The 22989-nt window shown below is 42.8% G+C and overlaps 1 protein-coding gene across 5 annotated transcripts in view; it reads left to right on the forward strand.

Moving 5' to 3' along the window:
* The first annotated feature begins 242 nt into the window (after positions 1-242).
* The window catches only part of si:ch211-200p22.4 (phosphatidylinositol-binding clathrin assembly protein), a 45049-nt gene continuing 22302 nt past the window's right edge, over positions 243-22989 (forward strand). For 3 of the 5 annotated variants that reach the window (XM_058068952.1, XM_058068956.1, XM_058068955.1), the window contains exons 1-4: positions 243-1234; positions 9687-9829; positions 21960-22035; positions 22097-22199. In XM_058068952.1, coding sequence (XP_057924935.1) covers positions 1105-1234; positions 9687-9829; positions 21960-22035; positions 22097-22199 — 452 coding nt within the window. In that variant the 5' untranslated portion in view covers positions 243-1104. The remainder of the gene's footprint in view (positions 1235-9686; positions 9830-21959; positions 22036-22096; positions 22200-22989) is intronic. The other 2 variants (XM_058068953.1, XM_058068954.1) reach the window with 2 other exon arrangements.

Consider the following 22989-nt stretch of genomic DNA (forward strand, 5'->3'; position numbering starts at 1 on the left):
AGGTCATTCAGTCTGGAAAATAATCATTGCCGTCCATGGCTGTCACTCATGGTTGTTGGTATTCATGTTCATGTCATGGCGAATGCACACATACACAAAAGCAGCCTCAGAGAGGCGATCAATAATTTGCAGGTCGGCCGCTGTACTTAAAGCTAACGTTACTAGATATTGAAAGCTAGAAATTCCCAGCCCAAGCTTTGTCCATTGAATGCGTCTCAGTTGTGAGATCAGCTGATTTTTTTACGCTGCCATTTTGTCCGGCGGAGCCTCAGCCAGCCAACAGACATCCAGGCTTCGTCTCAGAATAAAGCCGCTGCCCGGACTTTACACGCAGCATATGGACCACTGACCATTCATAAAGTCGCCAATAACCTGGGAGGTGGCAGCGACAGGACGGAGCCGAGTGAACAAGAGGGCAGGCGGAGGTGGTTGCCATTTTTTTCAACTTCATCTCACCGGCAGCTTTTTCTCTCCAGCTAACCCCGCTAGCCTTTTTTTCGGCTAACACCCTCCTCCGCCCCTTCGAGAACCCTCGCACCCAAAGAGACGACACCTGTCACCGCCGGGGTGATTTTTGAATATATAAAAAAAACCCTCAAAGTTCCAACAATGTCCTTGACTGTTGTGGGTGACTTTTTACGCTCTATGGAAGAGTTCACTGCCACTTTTATGAGCGGCAGGAGCTAAGGAGCTAACAAGTTGACGTGGAAGAAGAAGGAGGAACTTTGGTTGTTGGATTTAGCCTTGAGGTGTCCTTGTTCATTCTTAAAAGAGATTATCCAAGCGACATAGCGGACAAGTATGTTTATTTGTGAGCACAAAGTTATTTCCGATGTGAACAAAACCCGCAGCGGGACTCTATTTTGGGTCGAGGATTGCAGCGGAAGCATGAGCTAACAGTGACTAGCTGAGAATAGTTAGTGGTAGATTAGACAGATTCATCTGCACAGGTGTTCCCACGCACGCCTGAAAGAAAGACGCCCTTTACGTCCATTTGACAGTGAAGACGCATTGACTTGTCCCTCCGTCCTCCACTGGGAGTCGACCCATTGATCCCATTGGTTTATTTTTTGTTTTTGAGGGGGGAGAAATATCAGAGAAGTCATGTCTGGCCAATCGATTACTGATCGGATCGCGGCAGCTCAGCACAGCATGACCGGCTCGGCGATCAGCAAGGCGGTGTGCAAGGCTACCACGCATGAAGTCAGTGGACCCAAGAAGAAGCACCTTGACTGTGAGTGCACCTTGTCTGTTTTTAATGTTTGTCTTCCAAATGATTTTTCCATCCGAATCAAGGAAACGGGTACCTTACTTTCCATCCACCACTTCTTAACTGCATAATAGAAACACTGTTGACCAATCAGAGGAGGGAATACTGGTTCCTACTCCACAGACACGCTGTGGACATGAAAATAGCCATTTACAGGTTGTCAAAGCAACAGGTGGCAGTCTACCTTCTAGCCTTGAGGCATTGAGGCCTTTCAGCCAATCAGAAGCCTGAAGAAAGTCCATTTGTGAAAAGGCATTTATTAGTCCTGACAGTTTGCCTTGTAGGAACCACAGTGTGTCATTGTTCTAGTCAGCCTCTTTATTGAAGCTTGTTAACATCCTGTAGTCCCCTTGAACATAAGGGTTAGTGAATGAATGAACATACTGTAACATTGTAGTGTTTCATATCACCTTGGCCTATTCATCGTGAACCTGTCCTGACCTTTGCAGCCGATACGCCACGTCGAGCTTAATAATTGTGCATTATTGATTCCTCTGTGAGTGCGACAACCTGCGTGTCAGCAAGCAGTGGCACAGTGAAGAGCAATGGGCTGATTGGTGCCAATAAAAGGCATGTTAAGGTCATCATTCCATTAAGGTTGTGGGTGCAGTTAAGCACCAAATCCTCATGTGGATGCTGTTTGTTTATTAGGAACGGAGCTCAGGTTCCACAGTGGTGGTGATAACACATCCAGCACAGTGTGACGCCACTGTTTGACCTCGTCCGAACGCCGTAGCTCTGCAGAGCTCAGAAGGTGGCACCCCCGGGGGGAAGCTATCGCGTAACTAGAGCAGTTAGGGAACCAGTGCCAGGATGTGGTTTTCCTGAAAAGTCAGATGTGGTGAGAGGAAATGAAAGCAAGAAGTTTGCTCAGAGTCTCCCACTGAAGTTCCCCTTCACACGGTGATGATGCAGAGGCTGCAGCTGGTTGCGTTTGACACTTGAGGGGAAAAAAAAAAAAAAAACCTGGCTAGGTTTGTGTAGTGGCTGCATCCTATTCACGGATGAAAACATGCACATTTTCTTCCCCCCCCCGGCTCAAAGTCCGTCTGACAGCAAGCTGGGAATGATCTCAGTGGCGTATTTGCATCCCGGCCAGAGGCCTTTCAACATCGGCAGCACTAAGTGTGACATTCATGCATCACTTGCGAAAATAAGTACAATTTGAAAGCCACTTAGCGTCACCATTTGGACTGTCCGCCTCAATTAACCCTTGCTTCTGTGTGGGCAGTGTGCACGAGGCCACTGCACCATCACGACTACGGCACTCTATGGAAATGATCGTCATAAAAATCAATGGGGGCTGATTTTTAGAACGTCTAGAATAATGTGTGTGTCGTCTGGATGCTCTCCAGGGAGCAGTTTCCAGGGTGACTCTTATGAGATTGTGGACTGGGTCCTTTCTTTGAGGAGCAGCTAAATGGTTGTTTCACGCTGTTTTTTTGCCATCTTGCAGCGGTTACAGAAGAGTTGTGACATTTAAAGTCAAGTCTGGTTTCCCTTCTTCCAGCACTCTGTTGTCATGGCAGCAACGCAGGCAGCCGGCTGCTGTTAAATGGTCTTAAGCGGCACAGTGAACTCACACCGATGCGGCTTGTTGACAAAGGCAAGAGCCTCTTTTCCACCGAATGGCCACAAACTTTTACTTCCTGGTAACTGGAGTTCTTGGAACTAAAATGCTCCTGTGGCCATAGTGTGTTGCCTTGAGATCATGTACAGTATTCGGATTGACGCTTCAGAAGAGATTTAATGAGGGATTGTCAGTTAGTCACCCACCTATCACCAAACTTGATGGAATATCTTGAAGTAAGCATTTCAAACTGCCACCCTTTTCAATATGGTTACATTTCATCATGAGCAGGACCATAATTGACCCAGAACTTAACTTCAGCCCCAGTTCCCTCAGGGCTTTCAGAGGCTTCTCAAACAGGACATGGGATTGTTTATTTTATAGAGCAATGGTCCCTATGTTTTTTTTAAGCCCAAGATCCCTGGATCTCCCCCTCCCCCAAATTTTTGTGTTATTATTGGTTGTTGGTGTCAACCTTTCAGCTTTTTCATATCTTGCCTTGTACGCTGGCTCCTCTGGCCTGGCTGTGGGGACTGAGCTGGGTGTGTGCCTGCAGAGCGGTGAGGCATTCAGGCGTGTTCAGTGGTCATAATGCATGTGTGTCGGTCACTCTCCTGTAAGGGAAGGCATTGATGTGATAATGTATTTACTTTTCCTCATTAATTTGCAATTGTAACAGTTTGGACACCATGTTGCTGAAGCATTTCAGCCACACAGCCCCTCTGGGATCCAGGCACAATACGTTTGTTGGGCTTGATTATATAGACCTTGATATAATGTGTGATGTCTTATCATCTTATCTTATCATTGTCTTATCATTTATCACAAACACAGATTGATGTAAACATATACGTGCATTGATCCCACAACACTGATCCCAATACGGACCCTTCACTGCCCTTTAAGGTGTCTGGTATAAAAACATGAAGTCCACCCTGAACCATGCCTTCATACTGGAAATATAGACGTATAATTAGGGAATTTACAACAGCCATCAACCAGGTAAGTCCTAAAGATTGACGGGTTGATGACCCCTATTACAGAGCATGGCCATTTCCACTTTACATTGTGTGTGTGTGTGTGTGTGTGTGTGTATGTGTGTGTGTGTGTGTAAAGGTTACAGGGTCCTTGCGGGTCTAAAAAAAAAAAATCCGTCTTTTGGTTTTCAAGACCTTAAAATATCTTAAATTGTTTTAGAATGTCTGGAATTTTTTAAAGGGTGGCATTATAGACATAGTTTGGATTTTGACTTTCGTGACTTTCCCCACACTTGGTCCCGTGAGCCAAGTTCTGGTTAGATTTCAGTGATTAGAAATGTAGTTCTGGTCAGTTAGAGTATTTGGGTTACTGAAGTAAATGTTTGGCTTCTCAAAATAAAGAGTAATACATTGCATGACAAAATTGCAAATGCAAAAAATCTGAATTAAATCAGATTGATTTAGCCCTCGGATAGTCTCTGGTAAACAGTTTTTGCACTGTTGGAACAACACAGCAATAGGAACAAGTCCCGGGTATCGTAACAATGCTGGCATTTTATGTGGTTGATAATTTTGATGTGTTGAAGCTCGATGTTTATTTTCCCTCATCACTGAATGTTTGCAGTCAGAGGTCCCACACCATCGATGGTGTGCTTGTTTACAAATGAGCTAAGGGGAATTGGGGATGTTACGACGGCCGTATGCAGCAGTTTGACTGTTGCAGTGCATCAACCAGCTCCAGTCAGAACATTCCCCCTGACCCCTCAACTACAATCGCTGGCCTGCAACAACAGGAAGCCACAAGTCAATTAAGTTGTCGCCGCTCACAGAGCCAACGTTTGTCATTGGCGAGAGGGACATAGCAGAAACCATAAGGAAGCCAAAATGGTAAAAAAAGAAATACATTTTGATACAATTACCAATAATAAGACAAAGCCTTGTCTGAAATATTTGTCACAGTGTCGCTTTGGGGAGTAGTGAAGTAGATATGGGTTCATAGCAAGAACTTGGGCTCAAAAGTCTACTGGAAGAAGTATGGTTGTTGCAGAGAGATACACAGGTAACCTGTAATGTGATTGGTTGAGTGACCGGGAGGAGTTAAGTAAGCCATTTAGCGAAGTTTGTAACACCATGGGCAAACAAAGCAATTTTTCAGCTGGTTCAGCTGGTGCTATTTGCCATTTATTGTTTTGTTTTTTTAAGTTCTAAGGTGTTTGCTGTAGGAACTCAGGCTCTGTCCACCGAGGAATTGTGGACTTTTTTAAAAAGGTAGGGCTGTCACTATAATCGATAAATCGATTAATGGAACGATAAAAGTTGGATGGCTCACTCTGCATGTGTCTGTGCACATTGGTTCAAGGTGAAATATCGGCCTCTTTGTCTCCTAGATTGTGGAGTCGGGCCTACTAGTGAGTGGATAAATGAATGAATTCTAAGTGGAAAGCCCCCAGTGTGGAGGTACAGCAGAGCCTTCTTCCCGACAGTCACTGTAAAAACAAAACAGAGCAAAATGGTGCAGACAGTGTCGCTCGCTACATTGCAAAAGAAATGCGACCTTTCAGTACAATTGTATTTATTTGTTTGTTTTTTGTTTGTTTAAATGTATTATGATGTTTACTGTATTTATAAGCTCTTGACATTCCAATTGCATTTTTAAATATTCTTGAGAAGTTAAAGTTTATTGTTTTTATATGTTTTATATAAAAATGTGTTATGTTATATATATTATATATTTTAGGATATACTGTCATTATTTTGCCCCAAAAAATGGTCTCAAAAAATGTCACTAATATTAACAGTCAACAATAATTTTTAGGACAATTATCTTCCAGCAAAATGTTTCTATTGTGATGGGCCTACTCACAGGTATGCAGCCTTGCACAGTTTACACACACTTGACACCTCCAATATTAACAACCAATGCGCTCATTGGCACTCTAAATTGTGTAAATTGTGCTGTGGTATAGTTTTTTACCCATTTTTAGATGTCTTGAAAAGGTCTTGTATGTCATGAATTTGGACTTGAAAAATGCGGAAATACCTTGGGTTAGAACACCATGGGAAATGTACGTGGTGTTGTAGTAGTAGAAACACTTCTGCTTTTTGTCATGGGTTGCAAACTCTGCAGATTAGCACACCCCACTATGCTGAAACTCCTAAATTACTCAAACAGGCACACTTACTTAAGGCTACAATAATTTGCTGTAGGATTGTTAATGCTTCTACTCTGTCATGTCACTGCACATGCATCAGGACGTATTCATTTCTGCCCACTAATGCCTGTTAAAACATGGCCGAATGGTCTATCCCTTGCACATCGATGGCAGCCCTGATAGCCCGCTATCAATGTGAGATGACTCTAATGCTATCCAAACAGAGCAGGGCTGCCCCTCCCTGGCTGCAGACTAAAGATAGGCCCAGTTTAGACTCAGTTTAGCCAGAAACAAGGCTTGTTGCTCAATGTATAACTGCGTGGTGGTTTCAGTTAACTAGAAGCATTAGCATTGTGATTAAGACTAAAGTTCATGCAATAAGAACACTCCAAGGACCAAACTACATTACATGCGACCTTTTAAAGTAAATAAAATAGGGTCTCACTGTGTGTTTGAGAACATTCAGTGCTTTTGTTCCCGGCCCCTTCTGATGTGGGAGGTTTATTTATAACCATGGTCTCTCGGGAGCCCTTGGCCCGGTTGAACCGCTTGTTTTTTTAACTCTACCTATGTGCGTCTGACTGACGCACTCTGCCACGCCAACGTTGCTCATTTGCAGATGCACGCCCAGTACGGAGAACCCCCCCCCCTCCCGAATCCCGTCATGCAGTCGGAGAGGGAGTCTGTGTTTATTTCTGTGTAACTCAAAGAGAGATGTTGCTTTTCTTCAAGCCCCCCAGGGTGGAATTAAAGCTACAGCGCCCAAACTAGTCTATTAATAGTCAAACTTCTGGTGGCACCCTTTCCTCTCTGCCATCCTGTCAATTCAATAGACCTCACCCCACCTCTTCCCTTCTACCTGTCTCCCATGATACAGTCTCTTTTCCACTGAAAGGAAAAATGTGTTTTTTCTAAGAGTGATGATGGTACCAATTGGGTGCAACAGAAAATCTGGCTCCCACAGTTTTAGAAGCTGTCTGCAGTATGAAACTGCAGTGGTGCTTTTTAAGATTCAAAGAGGTCCCTTTCCGTTCTTTGCACTTTTTTCCTCCCGAATGGGGAAAACCCATCCTTCACTCATCTGCACAAGAGATGGCTATGAGGTGCCAGACAAGGTGCGCACAGTGCCAGGTGTTAATTTTTAGCAGATGGGCGCCACTGCTGTATCTGCTGTTGCTGAGCATTTTTTTCAAGTGGCGTTATCATCCCAGCGACCTGGATGACCAACATGACCTGGAAGACTTTTGGACAGCCTTTTGATGAAGACTGTCTCTTGGAACTTTTATTCTAGATCAGTTAAAACAAAACTATACAAACAAGCAGACCATGATTTGCTGCACAGAGCCCTGGAGAGTGACTGGGTTCAAAGATAAACAACTCCTTGTGTGTGTTGGATGTCTTTCACATAGTCACTATGCATTCCGATGTGTGTGAGTGGCAGGATAAGTTGTGTGTGTGCTGCATAAAAACACAACATAATTTTGTGCTTGTTTTTGCATGTCTGCAAGCAAGTGAATATAAAAATGATGGAAGAGGGCAGCTGGTGGTCTCTTCTTCTTCCACTGCTTCATCCTCCTGATGGCCTGCTTGCTTTCAAAGGAGACCTATCATGTCTTTTCCACTTTTCTGACCTATAAATGTAGTTAGAATGTTGTATTCTCGTGTTCAACGCGTCTTCACCACATGTGCATGGAATACATTAAATCAGACCATTTGCACAGGAAGCACAAAATCCAAAGAAATACAGCTGAATTGGTGCAGATTCTGGAAGATCTAGATAGCTTGAAGTGCTGGTTATCATATGTAGCTGCTCTTTAAGAGTCCACAACTCTATACAAAGGGCCGACAAATGAGCATAATAGGTCCCCTTTAACTCTCAAACAGTTTGTGAATGTTCAAAGCAAGTCTGACCATCTAACACACACACACACTCGTGGTCCCTTGGTGCCAGGAAGTCTCCGGTCTATTGTGGCTCAATCAAAGGCCACTGAGGCCAAAGATGAGCGATAACAATGGTCCTCAGTTCAGGGAGCACCACAGTAGGTGACTGTCAAGAATGAGATCACATGTACGCAGTCAGTTTATGTGGATGTGCGCGTGTCAGTCTCATGTATTTTTCCACTCGTGATCAGAATAATTGTCCAACCTCAGAGCTGTTTGTGCTGTGCACCATGTCAAATGAGAAGTGGGGGTCAGGAGAGAAAATGAAGCTTATTTATTTTATTTTTTTGACCTATTTCTCTGTTTTCCACCATTATGTCCATAATGTTCTTCTTTGTTTACCACACACTTGCTTGCCCATTTCCCTCTCTATTCCTCCGGTGCGATCAGTGGCATCAAATGCTTTCCACTCGGCCTGATTAAGTCGGCACATGGTCCCTCTTTACATGATCACACTTGTGCACGGGCATCCCTGCAGACCTAATCAGACCAGCTCTCGGTTCTCACACCGCTTCAGACTTAATGAAAACACATGAGCTCAGTAAAAAAAGACGACAGACGGAGGAGCAAAAGCAAGGGAACGGCTGCAGGGGTTAAAATGGAAGAGAGAGGCTGATTGAATGCAGAAGAGGACTGCAACCAATAATTCATTAAGAAAGCCCCCAGTCGCTGTTGCGCACACGTTTGCATCAAGATCTGTGTCCAATATCAAGCCATTATTTGTGCACGATCACCAGCAAACTGAAGCATGAAGGCATTTGGCACCAGCGGGAGGCCAAACAAAACACAACACGGTTCATCATGCAGGGTTAATGGTCACTTTTAATAATAGCATGCAAAGCATGAGCAGCTATGCGCCACTATGAATGTGAAAAGCTTGAATCACTGTACTTTCTGAATTGTGGCATTTAAACCCACAAAGTCACTGCAATTCATGCTTGTGTAATTCAGGTCTTTGAAACACATAAATGAGTCTGTGCTGCAGTGTGCCTTTGTGCTATTCCAGTATCATTTGTATCGGCTAAACAGCCCACCAAGGCGGGTGGGAGAGATTCTCATGTTATACGATGCAGTCGGAGTGATTATGTGTTAAGTGAGTGAAGGCTATTGGGAGGACGGTCTTTGCTGAATGAGCACACGCTCACGCACATGCGCGATTATGATGATGAAGTGTCCCGACGGGACTCTCCCCGCCGCCGTCCTCCGGTTGCCTAATGAGAAGCTGTTTCCGTAGTTACCAGGTGCGACAGCCGGCAGCTCATCATGTCCTGTGGTGAAGAACAAAAGGACGAGGAGGGGAGGTGCCTGAGGAACATGGAAGGCAGAGGAATAGAATAAAGCAGACCCATTTTATTTAGATTTTTAATGCACTTGCATGTGCTGCCCCAGCACCTGCTGGTCATAAAAGGTAATGCAGGTTGACACTTTTCCACTTGCTTTGTGACCAGACGCCAAGAAGCACATCAGCAAAGAAATGAATAGTGTCTGTTTCTGTTGCTCCCTCACAGCAACACTGGTTTGTCCTCCATGTGCAATAAATGAGGGAGTGTTGAGGCTGTGCCGATATATTTCCGCAGAGCAGACAGGATGCTGGGAAAGTCAGAGGAAAAGGAGGAAATTGGTACCTGTCCACGCTCTATTCATTAATTCTGCTGACATGCCATGTTTTGTATGTCCTCAAAGCACCTCTCGTGTGAAACCTCTCTGTATATCAAAAGCAGTTTTGCTAATGCTGTTGAACCTTTTTTCCTCATCACCTCTTTGTTGTGTTGCAGATTTGATCCACTGCACCAATGAGATGAACGTGAACATTCCCCAGCTGGCCGACACGCTCTTTGAACGTACGGCCAACTCCAGCTGGGTGGTGGTCTTTAAAGCCCTTATCACCACACACCACATCATGATGTATGGCAACGAGGTGGGACATTCACACACACACACACACACACACACACACACACATACGCATGTAAAGAGGCTCCAGGGCCCTTCTGTGGTGGCTATATCAATGTGTTGCTTTATTACTCAAATCCTTCTCACCCACACACTCATAAATACAAACATACTTGCACATCTTATCATTAATTCATGTTGTTATCCACATTACAATCACCACTTGGTAAGTATTAGGGTGAAAGGGAACAAAATGTGTGTTCATGTTTCACATAAGGATTGTGAATGATCCCCAAAAAGCGCAGTCCCCCTTTAACATCATCATAACACCTAACCACAGTTAAACTAATATTTTGGAGCCAATCGTGTTAAACCTTTGCTCTCTGTTCTCTTCGGATTTTTTGAAGCTGTGGTAGTGGCCTGCATGACAGGGCAGACTGTTGCCACTGTGTCGTGTCTTTGCTGCGTCTGCAAATTTTTTAGCTGTATTGTTATTGGCCTACCCCGCCTCTCGCCCGAAGACAGCTGGGATAGGCTCCAGCATCCCCGCGACCCTCGTGAGGAAAAAGCGGTAGAAAATGAATGAATGAATGTTATCGGCCAATACTTGCTTTAAAGCGCAGATGGCAGATGCCGATCAGGTCCGCCCCGTCCCGAAGTGATCCTCTGTCAGGCAGCGGCCCCAACCTGCTGTACGTGCAAGTGTGGGCAGAATATGGGGATGAGGATGCCAGAGTGTTCTTGATGTTCTGGTAAAACAAGCATATTGGCTTTGTTTGGCTTGAAATAAGCTATGAAAATAAATGTTACCAAAATGAGTAGCACTTAGCCATTTTCATTTTGTAAAAGTATCTCTCACAAGAAAAAAGCCAGTAGTACATTTAAACATTTACACTGCATGTATGTGATCGGTATTGGCTGATTTCACTCATGGATTATCGGGATCAGTATCGGCAGCATAAAATCCTGATTGGAACATCCCTGCTAAAAATACTAAAAGGTGAAGCAAATATTTTTTGGTGTACTACTCAACTTCAGCTGGTGAGCTACCTCTGTGGTAGCATCACTGTCTAAAGCTGTACACACTACGTGTTTCTGTTAACAATATCTGATGTTAACACATCTATTGTTTCCAAGACAAGTATTATAATGAATGCAATAATGAAAGTAAGTTGTGGTGATGATTGAGGTATCGGGGGTGCTGGAACCTATCCCAGCTGTCTTTGGGCGAGAGGCGGGGTACACCCTGGACTGGTCGCCAGCTAATCACAGGGCACATATAGACAAACAACCATTCACACTCACATTCATACCGATGGACAATTTGGAGTTGCCAATTAACCTAGCATGTTTTTGGAATGTGGGAGGAAACCGGAGTCCCCGGAGAAAATCCATGCATGCACGGGGGAGAACATGCAAACTCCACACAGAGAGGGCCGAGGGTGGGATTGAACTCTGGTCTCCTAGCTGTTGAGGTCTGCGCGCTAACCAATCGACCGCTGTGGAGTTTTTATTGTATTTTAAATATTTTCAAATTGTGTTGGTCAATATGCTTGTAAATAATAATCAATATATGTATCTATACAGCATATACAGCCATTCATGCAATATATTACAAAAACCCTCATTTTTAAGGTGTGCCAGCTTTTATTATGTAGTGGAAACGCTGATGTCCATATTTCTGTTGCCAAAAGCTGCAGTAAAATGCTGAGAATTCATTACACAATCATAATGATTAGGGATGTCGTCAAATATCATCAGCATCAGCCGATGAGACTGGACTATGTTTTTTTTTCCCGTATTGATATTTAGAGTAGTAGACATCAAACTGCACCATGCTTCATAGAGTAAAGAAGCTTGCCCTTGGTTTGAATTATTTCCAAGTTTTGCCTTTTGAATTGTAAATATGCAATTTGCAGTGACTGTTAAACACTGGTTATGCAAGGGGAAAGTCAGGCGTCTTCCCTCAAGACATTTCACACCTCAGGAAGAATCACTCGGGGTCACACACAGCATTTATGATAAGTGACCAGTGGTACTGACAAATCTACCCATCTATAACCAGTTTATAATTTCACTGATTGTGTTAGTCCAGGGATTCATATTTTACATTTGACTTTGCTCTTATCTGGCTGTACAACTTTTTCACTTGGAACACAGGTGTGTTTACACGGTGACTGCGGTACACAAATATGAATGAAAATATGAATATGAATACATACCCTGGCATACTACGTCCTGTACACACTTGTACTAAGCTACACATACAATCACATAACATGACTGACGTCACATCACATGGGGAGATGTCAATTCATTGAGAGCCCCTAATTACCGGCCGGGGTTTTTTTAAAATTGTTCGATAAGTCCATATTTACATCATCGTGATAGGCCTTTATATATGTCTTTGGCATGTACACACACCAAGTTGACCGACAATTTACAGTCATGTTGTCATGATAGACAATACATCCAATGATAGCTAGCGTGAGGAACTAAACTTTGCCACATTGCTATCATTAGCTGATTAGATGAGTGCCATCCGTGTGTGATGTTGGCACATGGAAATGGCAGGATGTTGAAATGTTGGCACCATGTTGGCAGCTGGAGGAACTTGCTGCATACAGTTTCTCTAAGTCACTCCCAAAATGTTTGGCCATGACTGTAAATGTGAACACTCATTTGTTTTCCCACACACAAAAATAGAGGCACACATTTCAATTTCTGTTCAAGCAGCAAAGTTTGTTGACGTGAAGCAATGCTTCCCTTTTGTCGCTTCTGAGTTTTGTCAAATTTTCTCTGAAAAAGAGGAAGTGTTTGCTGTGAGATTTTCTTCTGTTTTTAGAACGACAGGCAAACTGGTACCTCTCAACAGCAGTTCCTCTGATAGTTCAATGGAATTTTGATGGTCTAACCAAATTCTACACTCAATAATTAAGCCCCCACTGAAGCCAAGACTATAAATACCGTTCAGAGACACCAGTTCATCACATGGCCGTGTTAAATGTTTGCCCAAGCTGTGCAAATTCACGCAACATTTTTGCAAAACTAAACCGTAAGTGGGTCACTGCTGCGCTGCAGGGATTTCTTTAGATGTTTTCCCAAGATGTCTGGGCTCGGTTATCTGACTTGTCACCGTCAAATGTAGCTTATTTTGAGTGTTGATTCGTCACCTAGGGTGTTTAAACCATCGGGCTATTTCTGTTTCGCCAACACAAATTAGGTGTGTGCTGAGGTCATGCTTTGAGGACTGCTGCTCTGTAGACACTCTAAATTCAACACGATGCTGCTACTTAGTTCATCTGGACCATGTCAGCGTAATATGCAGCCACTGCAAAAAAAAAAACCATGAGCAGCCTTACAGCACATTATACAACCGCTTTTTGTGGAGTGGGGACCCTCTACTGTAGTAGTGTGTGTACTGATCAGCCTGCATTCATCAGGCCTGTCGGGACAGTAGTGCTGACTGCAGCTGAGCAGCCAGGTGTCCCTGCTTCCCCAATGCCAACACATCCATTTTTGTCACAGCTGAAAGAAATTTGCCTGTAAAGTTAGAAACCACAGACCCACGGAATTGGGGTCAATGAACTCTACATCCCATCTTTGATCCACATGCCGACCAGCTCCAGATTGGCAATCATGAAAACCAAGAGTATGCTAAATGACCATCAAAAGCTACCATCAAAGCGGTTTGTGTAGTGTTTAATGAGAAGCCGTGATAAGCCAGCGTTTTTGTGTGTGTGATAGTCCAGTAGTAAGCCTCACACAATGAATATGAGAGCTACTTTCCACCCCCTTTGCTCCATCTCCTGCTCTCCTCGCTCTCTACCCACAATCCCTATCACTCAATGGTTGAGGCTGGCCTTGAAATAACCAGTACCTGAGGACACTGTGTGTCCTGTGTGTATTATGGCAGCATTAGACAACATCCCCAAGATGGAACTAAGGCTTGACAGTGGGGATGAAGGGTCGGTTAGAATGAATTTCTGGGAATGAAACATCAGCATAAGCAACCCATACGTCTCGCACTCCACCAATCATATCTAATGCGGAGGGTAACTAGAAGCCGTTCCCCACCCAAAGGCACGTGACGGCCCACTGGGAGTTTGCTAAAAGGCACAATGACGCTTAGATCAGACAAAACCCACTAGGAAGGGAATTCCTTTCTTCTAATAAAACTAAAGATTGCATTAGTTGGCCGCAATTCCCATCCGTGTTCAAGGAGGAAACCAGGCAGACAGTAACATCTCATTAATACCAAGCCTACAGTCATATATGGAGCTGGAATGTTTTTCTCCAACAAGATGGAAGGAACGCTGGATGTGGATAATTGAACCATCCTGAGTGGCTTGTCAGGAAAGCAATATTAAAACATGTTATTTGCTTGTGTATTAAAAGTGAATAAAGTTCTAGTTTCGGATGCACTATGCCCCTAATTTTGGTTTTGTAACCATGAGTCAGTGTTTTTGTCAACTCTGTGAGGAAAACAAATCTAGCCTCTGCAGCCGTGACCTTTTAGACTGAGATATTTTCCACACTGAATTGCCGTTTATTATTAATAGTCCTCACTTTTTTTTGTGTGTGCTGATATTTCAAAGAACGTCACAGTACAAATGTTTTTTCCACCACAGGAGGTACTGTAGAACATCATCTTAAAATGAAGCTCTTTTGAGGAAGTTTGTCTTCAAGGACACCAAAAACTTTAGTCTGACTTGTGGCATTTTGCTGCAGCTTGAATCAGAATGCAGAAGCCAGACACAACCAAAAGCCACGATGAGGTGCATTGATTGAATGAGAAGATGAGCAAGAGTCCTTTAGGACATATCCTTATTTTATTCAGCTAAATGCACTTTTTTGATTCAAGACCAGATGTGCCTGGGTCAGATCAGACTGAAATGTTTATCCGGTTATTTCCAAAGGTATACTTCATGCTACTACCAGACATGTCAGATGTGGCGAAATGTAAAAGGTGAAACAATGAATCAACATTCAGTTTCATCACATTACATTGTTTTCATGTACTATTTGTTATTACCTCCCGATTACTGACTGCTGTAAATGTCTGGCCCAGCCCATTCTGGTTTTGAAAGGCCAAACTGAATTTATAATTGAAAATCTCTGCACTGGGAGGATAGTATTTGTGTAATGTATGTTTAAGGTCACTCTACTGGGCTGAGCATATCGATTAGCAGCGAGGTCAAAGCAGCCGGCGTGTTCCAGATCAACTCATGCTTATCTCGCCAAAAGATACCATCTGAAAGGCAGAGCACTGAGTCACAGTGAAGACATGCACTCATCACACACACACACACACACACACCTCTGTCCTCCAAATAAGAAGATAATAAGAGGCAATAATGGCCACATCCAACCAGATCACGTTGCCAAAGTGAACAGTTGCAATTTTAAATCATGTTTATAGTGAGGCATTGGTCACTTAATACATTTTCCAACGCATCATCCCGCTGTGTAGTGTTTGTGGCAGGACTCTCAGAGAGTGTAATGTTCCATGAAATGATGGTGTTTCTCTTCCCGGTATGCATGTGGTCATCTATTACAACAACCTTTTTACTGTTAAATTTTTTTTCTTCGTTTCATTTGTTTACTGCCAAGTTTTCATATTAGTAATTAGCTCTGCAACCCCTCAATATAATTCAAACTAAAGGATTACGATGAGCTGCTTTGCTGCAGTACAAATTTATTTTTAACGCACGACTTGTCTTTGTTGAGATTGCAGTTGCATTGTTGCACATGTGTTGCCAGACGCACTGAACTACTGGTGTCCCATGGGAACAGGTGCCCACTCACTATTAGATGAGCCTAGTCGCCTTGCAGGCAAACACACACACACATTTTGCTGTGAGGCATCACTCCACAACGTAAGAGCGACGTTCATTCAATCCACCCTGGTCACGACTCATTCATCTAGTGTGAGTCATTGCTTTAGCAGACGTGTGATGATGTTCATGTTTGGAGATCAGACGTTGAACCTTTTTTCTTCTGAGAGCTACTTTTACAACATAAAAATGGCCAAGAGCTGCTACTCCCTTTCGGAACAATTTTTGTAGCATATTTCAACCCAAACAAATGGAATGCAGTCGTCCCTCACAACATTGCAGTTCAAACATTTCTCCCTCATTCTAACATAAATGAATGAATGAACACCGTGTTGTGGTTGCCTATGTGTTATTATTAGTGACAAAATATTGCAAGACAAGTTTATGCAGTATTCTGGTAGGCGGGTGTCAAGGTTATATTGACATTACATTACATTACCTCCACACTGCATGGAGTTAGCCATGGCATGTCCAATGTAGTGAAAATAAGCTAGCCTCCCATTACGTGTGGAAGTGGTAAGGTTTTTGCTTCATTGTCCTTTTCCCCACTCTTTTTGAACCTTTTCTCAAGTTTAGAACACGGTAAATAAATTAGAGGCTAACTAGTTAGCTCCATAGCATGCAGTTGAGCAATGTGTTCACCTTTGCTCCCCCACTTGTTTTTTTGTATAGTTTTCACCAAGGACACTAGAATTACGTTAGCCTGTCAACTCAACCACAAATGAATGGAACCGTGTATAGTACACAATAGTCCAAATAAATATTAAATATAAGACATGTTGTTAGTGATATCAAATAAGTTCAAGAAACAATTCATGCTACATTTTGCACAGCATTATCAATATGAATGTCTTCAATATTTATTATATTTGACCGAGATCGTAAGTTCATGTTTTGGTTTGCATTTGAAGGAGTTACATCCCGATGGGGAAAATTGTAAGCGACATGGTGTGCATGTATTTTCAAACCTGCAGACTTCACGCAAAGCCGTAAGAAGAAAATTGAGATGCAAATTATGTTTTGCTTGCAGGCAGGAAAGCCTTGCATGCAGCCAGGTGGCACGGGCAAGCCAAGGGAGGAGTGCATGTGCCACAAGTTTGAAAGTACTTTGTGTACATTGGCCTGTCACGGCAGTGGCTCCTCCCGCAGCTGGAGACGTACTCTGTGGACATCTGACATTAATGTGCCTGGCCTGGCCGTGGCGGGCTGTACACTCTGGTTCTCCCGGTCACGATAGACATAGTTGCTGTAGGAAGCTAGTTTTAACATGCCAACAACGGTGATGAGCAGCTGTTGCAGTGAAGGAGCAGGTATGACACGGTCACCCGGCCACGCCAAGGTGGCAACCGGATGTGCCACTGTGTTAGATATTGTGTGTGTGTGTGTAAATATATATATATGTGTGTGTATGTATACGTGATCAACCCTAGCCTTAGTCATCATCGTCACTGACTTGTTATGAATTCAGCTAATCACCCAGAGAAACAAAAGCTATAGCTATAGTGTGTGTTATAAAGCTACAACATTATGACACATACTTGTCTTTGTTTTTCATGAACTTGATAAGTGAATGGCAGAACACTATGTCATGGACATGTTTACAATGCAATGTTTCTGGATTCTGCTCACGACCATAGTGGCTAAACCCACACAGGATATACTATACCAAGATGACAGTCCTATTCAATTCTAGTGTCCTTGGTTTTTTCACTGTCGAGGATGGTCTGGATCCAAATGTATCAATAATACATGAGTTTGCTCTCCAGTATACACTAACATGAAGTCTGTTGCTGTGTACTCCTATCTCTTCATTCCCTCTTGTCTCACACCTTTTCTAAAAGTCTCTCTTTCCTGAACCGTATACGTATTTGTCTTAGAAGAGTGCAGTGTATCATCTGTGAGCCCAGCGGGGTTTTGACTCTGCTCGGATGTTTCGGCTTCTCTCTCAACTGTATCTGTGTTCGGCAGGGGGTGGAATGCAGGCTCTCATCAGATGGACTTTTGATGAGGCAGTAGACGCAAAGAAAAAGTTTTACGTGTATTTGTCTTTATAGACGCCAACTTCCCCCGCCCATCTCTGATGTGTTTTGTCAAAGACTGATTTTGTTATTTCCACTTCTAAATCATTCATTCATTCATTCATTTTCTACCGCTTTTTCCTCACGAGGGTCGCGGGGGGTGCTGGAGCCTATCCCAGCTGTCTTCGGGCGAGAGGCGGGGTACACCCTGGACTGGTCGCCAGCCAATCACAGGGCACATATAGACAAACAACCATTCACACTCGCATTCATACCTATGGACAATTTGGAGTCGCCAATTAACCTAGCATGTTTTTGGAATGTGGGAGGAAACCGGAGTACCCGGAGAAGACCCACGCATGCACGGGGAGAACATGCAAACTCCACACAGAGATGGCCGAGGGCGGGGACCGAACCCTGGTCTCCTAGCTGTGAGGTCTGCGCACTAACCACCAGACCGCCGTGCCGCCGTGCCGCCCCACTTCTAAATCCTAAAATTATTATTTCTTTTGAAGCCTTGCTTCTAGAGATATCTCTAATGGGGTAGGCAATGCAGTGGATGCCCGCGTATTTTTGGTTGCATTATATACACACTTTTCCCTCCGAAAATAGGTAATACTTCATAAATACATGATAATGCAGGTGGTCCTCAGGTTACACACATCCATTCTTAGACTAAAGTGGAGTTTTGATGTAAGTCAGTATAAGTCATGTATCCCTTCAGACATTTGACCTGAAGCCATGTACCCACTACTCCTGCACACTTAAAAAACATAAACCTTATTATGTTAATTAACTTGAAATTCATTCATTTTCTACCAATTTTCCTCACGAGGATTGCGGGGGTGCTGGAGCCTATCCCAGCTGTCTTCGAGCGAGAGGCAGGGTGCACCCTGGACTGGTCGGAGAAAACCCACGCGTGCACGCGGAGAACATGCAAACTCCACACAGAGATGGCAGATGTAGCCCATTAACTTCAAATATTGAAGATAATTCATTGGTTCATGTTATCGTAATTCCGGGTGAAAATGTGAATTTTGCATGGTGACATTAGGATAGTTTGACATCAGCACTGATAAATAGATACGTTATCATCCTACATATCTTTTATTCCACGCTGATGTTGGCATCCTTCGCTTTGAATCCATTTAATTTGAATAGGCCTCACTTTTTTGTTCACTCAGGATGGCTATGGTTTAGTTCGGCATATTCACTTCATAGCCAATAGAAGGGTAACGTTTAACAACCATGATAAAGCAGTATCTGTCCAGAGGTTTGTTTAACATTGATGTGTGTTGCAAGTAGAACATTGTGCAACATTGTGTCTTATTGTTGTATGAGCAACAACAATGGATTTATTAATATCACATACTTATGTGTTTGCTGGGATTTACCAGTGCAGCCCTCACAGCTGTTTGCTAGGTATTATTCCTGCTTGTTGAGTATGAAGTGTCCATTTTCTTTCTATGAAGTCCCAACTTTAAAAGAATCACAACCACCTTCTTAATAGTATCCGAAACATAAAACTACATACAACCAACAATTTTCAGGATGAAACACTTTTAATGTACAAAGTAATCATTTTGACTTACTTAGTTGTTGATATGATGCACACAGAGCAAAGAACAACTTGCCGTGCTGTCTACTTCCTGCTGTGGTCTCCTCGCACTTTGAGGCATTCAGGCGCACTTAAAAGTTTGAGTGTTAGACGCTAATTGTTTTGAATTTTTATTCACATACCCCCTATAGCAATTGACGTACCCTGGGGGTATGCGTACCTCACTTTGGGAACCACTGATCGAATCTACTTGAACCCAATTTAACTCCCAAGTCACTCACAGTAGACAGAACACATTGAGATAAAATACAGTAATAAAGCTGTAGTTATCCTCTGATATTTACACAGGATATGTACATAGGCTATTTACTCAGAAAGACACACTCTAAACCTTGCAATAATGTACACACTCTGTGTTCCCAGTGTCACTCCTCAACACCAGTGAGTAAGATATGACAGTCTTAAGACAGAACAGTCCAAGCAGAAGCTGGAGTCATTCTACACATAAGATATTTCAGAGCAAATCAATCATTAGACTCCCAAAATATGATTGTTGCATCCTCTTCGCTAGTCCTTCCTGATTCTGCACTCTTAGCATTATTGGAACTGTAGTTCCTTTAGCCATAGATTAGCCACATTGTTTAAACCACAGGATTCAAAGTGGGGAAAAATGTAACAGCTTATTTTCGTCAACAAAAGCAAAAATGATTTGCCTATTACATATCTGCTGTGCTAGTTCATGGTATTTGTTGGTTGATTGGGAACAGATGTGTTATGTCATGTCATTTATCTATATGTATAAATATTATCATGCAACATGTATGATTCATTTCTGTATAGTGCTATTACAACTATATTATTTTATTATTATATTTATATGTATTACTATCTATTTTCTCATCAATCTGTTATATTAGTCATTGTCCAGCAACAAGCTATGCACAAGCTCACATTGTACTATCAAAGTACTTTAGAAACGCTTTTAAAATGTGTAAACTGGTAGGCTACATATGAAACACGGATATGCTGAATTATGCGTGTTCCCCTGACCTAAATCCAGTTGAGAACATTTGGGGATGCATGGCAAGGGACATGAGTGGACATGGGTCCTATTGTGAACATTTTATTTATATTATTGGGTTTATATTAGCTACGATCGTAACCTTTTGATCAGTTGCTAAACAGCCTATATCACTTTAGCGCTTGCACCAAATTGCTTTCTAATTTTTGCTTTTTGAATTCTTCTCAGAACCTCAAGATCTAACTGTATAAAATGTAAATTCTTTTAACCGGTCTTACAATTTTGAGTATATTTGTGGCCCTAGCATCTTATCTGAAAGTAGATTTTGGTACTGCAAAGTTGCCTTCAAATGGATTTAGTGGGTTGTTAATAAAACTTTCAACCATTCAGGCCTTTTGCAGCTTAAATAGTTGTAGTATGCTGAAGTAAGATTAATGATTAACCATTTTGAAAACAATTACCGGTACTATCCTCAGATGGGGGCTGTATTTACCCGCAAAGCCTTGGTTTTCCAGTCATCCAAAAGACAGGACTCAGAAACTCAAATTAATTCCCTTTTGTAAACAGTTCCAAGTCCTCAGTGCAACTTGAATCCAACACATATGCCCACGAGGCAGTTTGTGCTCACAAACTCAGATGCACACACTTGTTGGTGCTCCACGCAGTCCTGGTTTGGCGCCAAATGAGGAATTGGCATAGTGGCAAGTCTCCCGAATATTTTAAGTGGGCTAGACGGAGATGCTCAGCGTGGCGCTGGCAGGCCCACTGAGGATTGCCAAGGCTTTGCTGCATTGTGCACGCTTATTCAGGGAATGTAGACGTGATAAGAGTGGAGGAGGAGTTGAAAAGTTCAGGTGGATTATTTTAAAGTTGAAACCAAGTGTTTCATATCCGCTGGTGCATGTTTGAAGTCGTTTGGGTTAGGGCTGCATGCTTCGAAGTGAGAAAACTGGGACAATTTCAGTGGTCTTTTGCTGGTCTTCCTGGGAGGTCCTGGGAAGGCAGATGATAGGGGACTTTGATAGGAATCAACAGAACGACTGATGGTAAATAATCTCCCAAGTCAAAGCAGAGCCCATTCTGCACAGTACATTCATGCATGGGAATAATGCGATCGCTCCTCACACAAGCTATTTGACGACTGAATGACAAATGCAAGGTGAGGTTCGCTCGGGGAGGAAGAAAACAAGGAGGAAGTTGGCCGTCATGCCAACAACAGTAGAGAATGAACAATTAATGTTAAGTTAAAGTAATAGAACATAAATTGCTGGATGTGCTTTAGGGGATCCACTGGTGATTTGTTAAAACAGATACACATTATTGCAAATAATAAGCCTCTTCTCTAATTTGGTTCTCAGTCAAAGACGAACACGCAATTAAAGACACGAATCACATGCAGTTTGAGACACCAGCATGAGTTCACGTTTTCCTGTTTTTTTTCCCCCTGTGGCTCAAGGGTAAGTAATCATGGTGTGACACATGTGCTTTTCAGGTGTTTGTGATATTCCCTTTCATGTTCTGTACACTAGCCCAAGGACTTGAGTGTTCTTGAATACAAGGCCTGCGGCTCCCACACACGCCACGTAGGAAGAGCACTGAATAGAAAGTGTGTAGGTTTTACAAGTCTCTATTGGATGACTCGAGACCGGATGGCCCAACTTGTAAACAATGATATTATTTTATTATGTATTCTCAATAATTGTTTTTTTCCCCCCACTCAGCGTTTCATCCAGTACTTGGCCTCCAGAAACACCCTCTTTAACCTAACCAACTTTCTGGATAAAGGAGCCCTGCAAGGTAAAAACACATAGAATTGGACAAGCGGCACACTCCTTAATCTTTCATCCTTCTCTCCCAGGTTACGACATGTCAACCTTCATTAGGAGGTACAGCCGATACCTGAACGAAAAGGCAATGTCCTACAGGCTGGTGGCTGTGGATTTCACCAAGATGAAGAGGGGGTAAGCGACGTGCAAACTTGTTAATTTGGCTGTGGTGCCCTCCTCATTTCCACAGTATAATGGAACGTTGCCGTTCCTCATTAATCACCTCCCACGGTCCAACCAAAACACAAATGTACGTTCCCCAATTATTTTAATTATAAAACAAACATTTTTTTTATTATAGGATATAATGTAAGTGCAATTAATCTGTTCCAGACACTCAAAAATATGAACAAAAAATACATTCTATAGGGCTGCACGGTGAAGAAGTGGTTAGCATGTAAGCCACACAGTCAGGAGAGACGGTCACTTTTCTTTGGGTACTCTGGTTTCCTCCCACATTCCAAAAACATACATGTAAGTATATGTACGTACACGTAGGTATGAATGTGAGTGTGAGTGCCCCGCCTCTCTCTCAAAAACAGCTGGGATAGGCTCCAGCATCCTCGCGACCCTAGTAAAATGGATGGATCCATATACATTCCATCGAGAATAATTATAGTTTTACATGGAGAAACAATTTAAAATACATATAAGTGATGAATGAAATGCATCTAGCATCACTTTTATCTTTATTGAAGACTTAGAAGTGAGCAGCTGTGAGGAGCGCGGAAGGAGGAGGTGAAAAGAGGGTATTGTTACTTCACTTAGCCGCGGCCTTTATTACAAAGCAGGATTTTTACTTATCCTGGACGAGTTTGTCTGGATATGCCGTACTATAAAGCTGGTTCACTTTTTAGCAGGATACGTCACCATGGTAATGCACACACTGTTTAGAGATACAAGATAAGAGTCACAAACAGTACAG

The sequence above is a fragment of the Doryrhamphus excisus genome, chromosome 3, assembly GCF_030265055.1.
Source record: "Doryrhamphus excisus isolate RoL2022-K1 chromosome 3, RoL_Dexc_1.0, whole genome shotgun sequence".
Classification (NCBI taxonomy): domain Eukaryota; kingdom Metazoa; phylum Chordata; class Actinopteri; order Syngnathiformes; family Syngnathidae; genus Doryrhamphus; species Doryrhamphus excisus.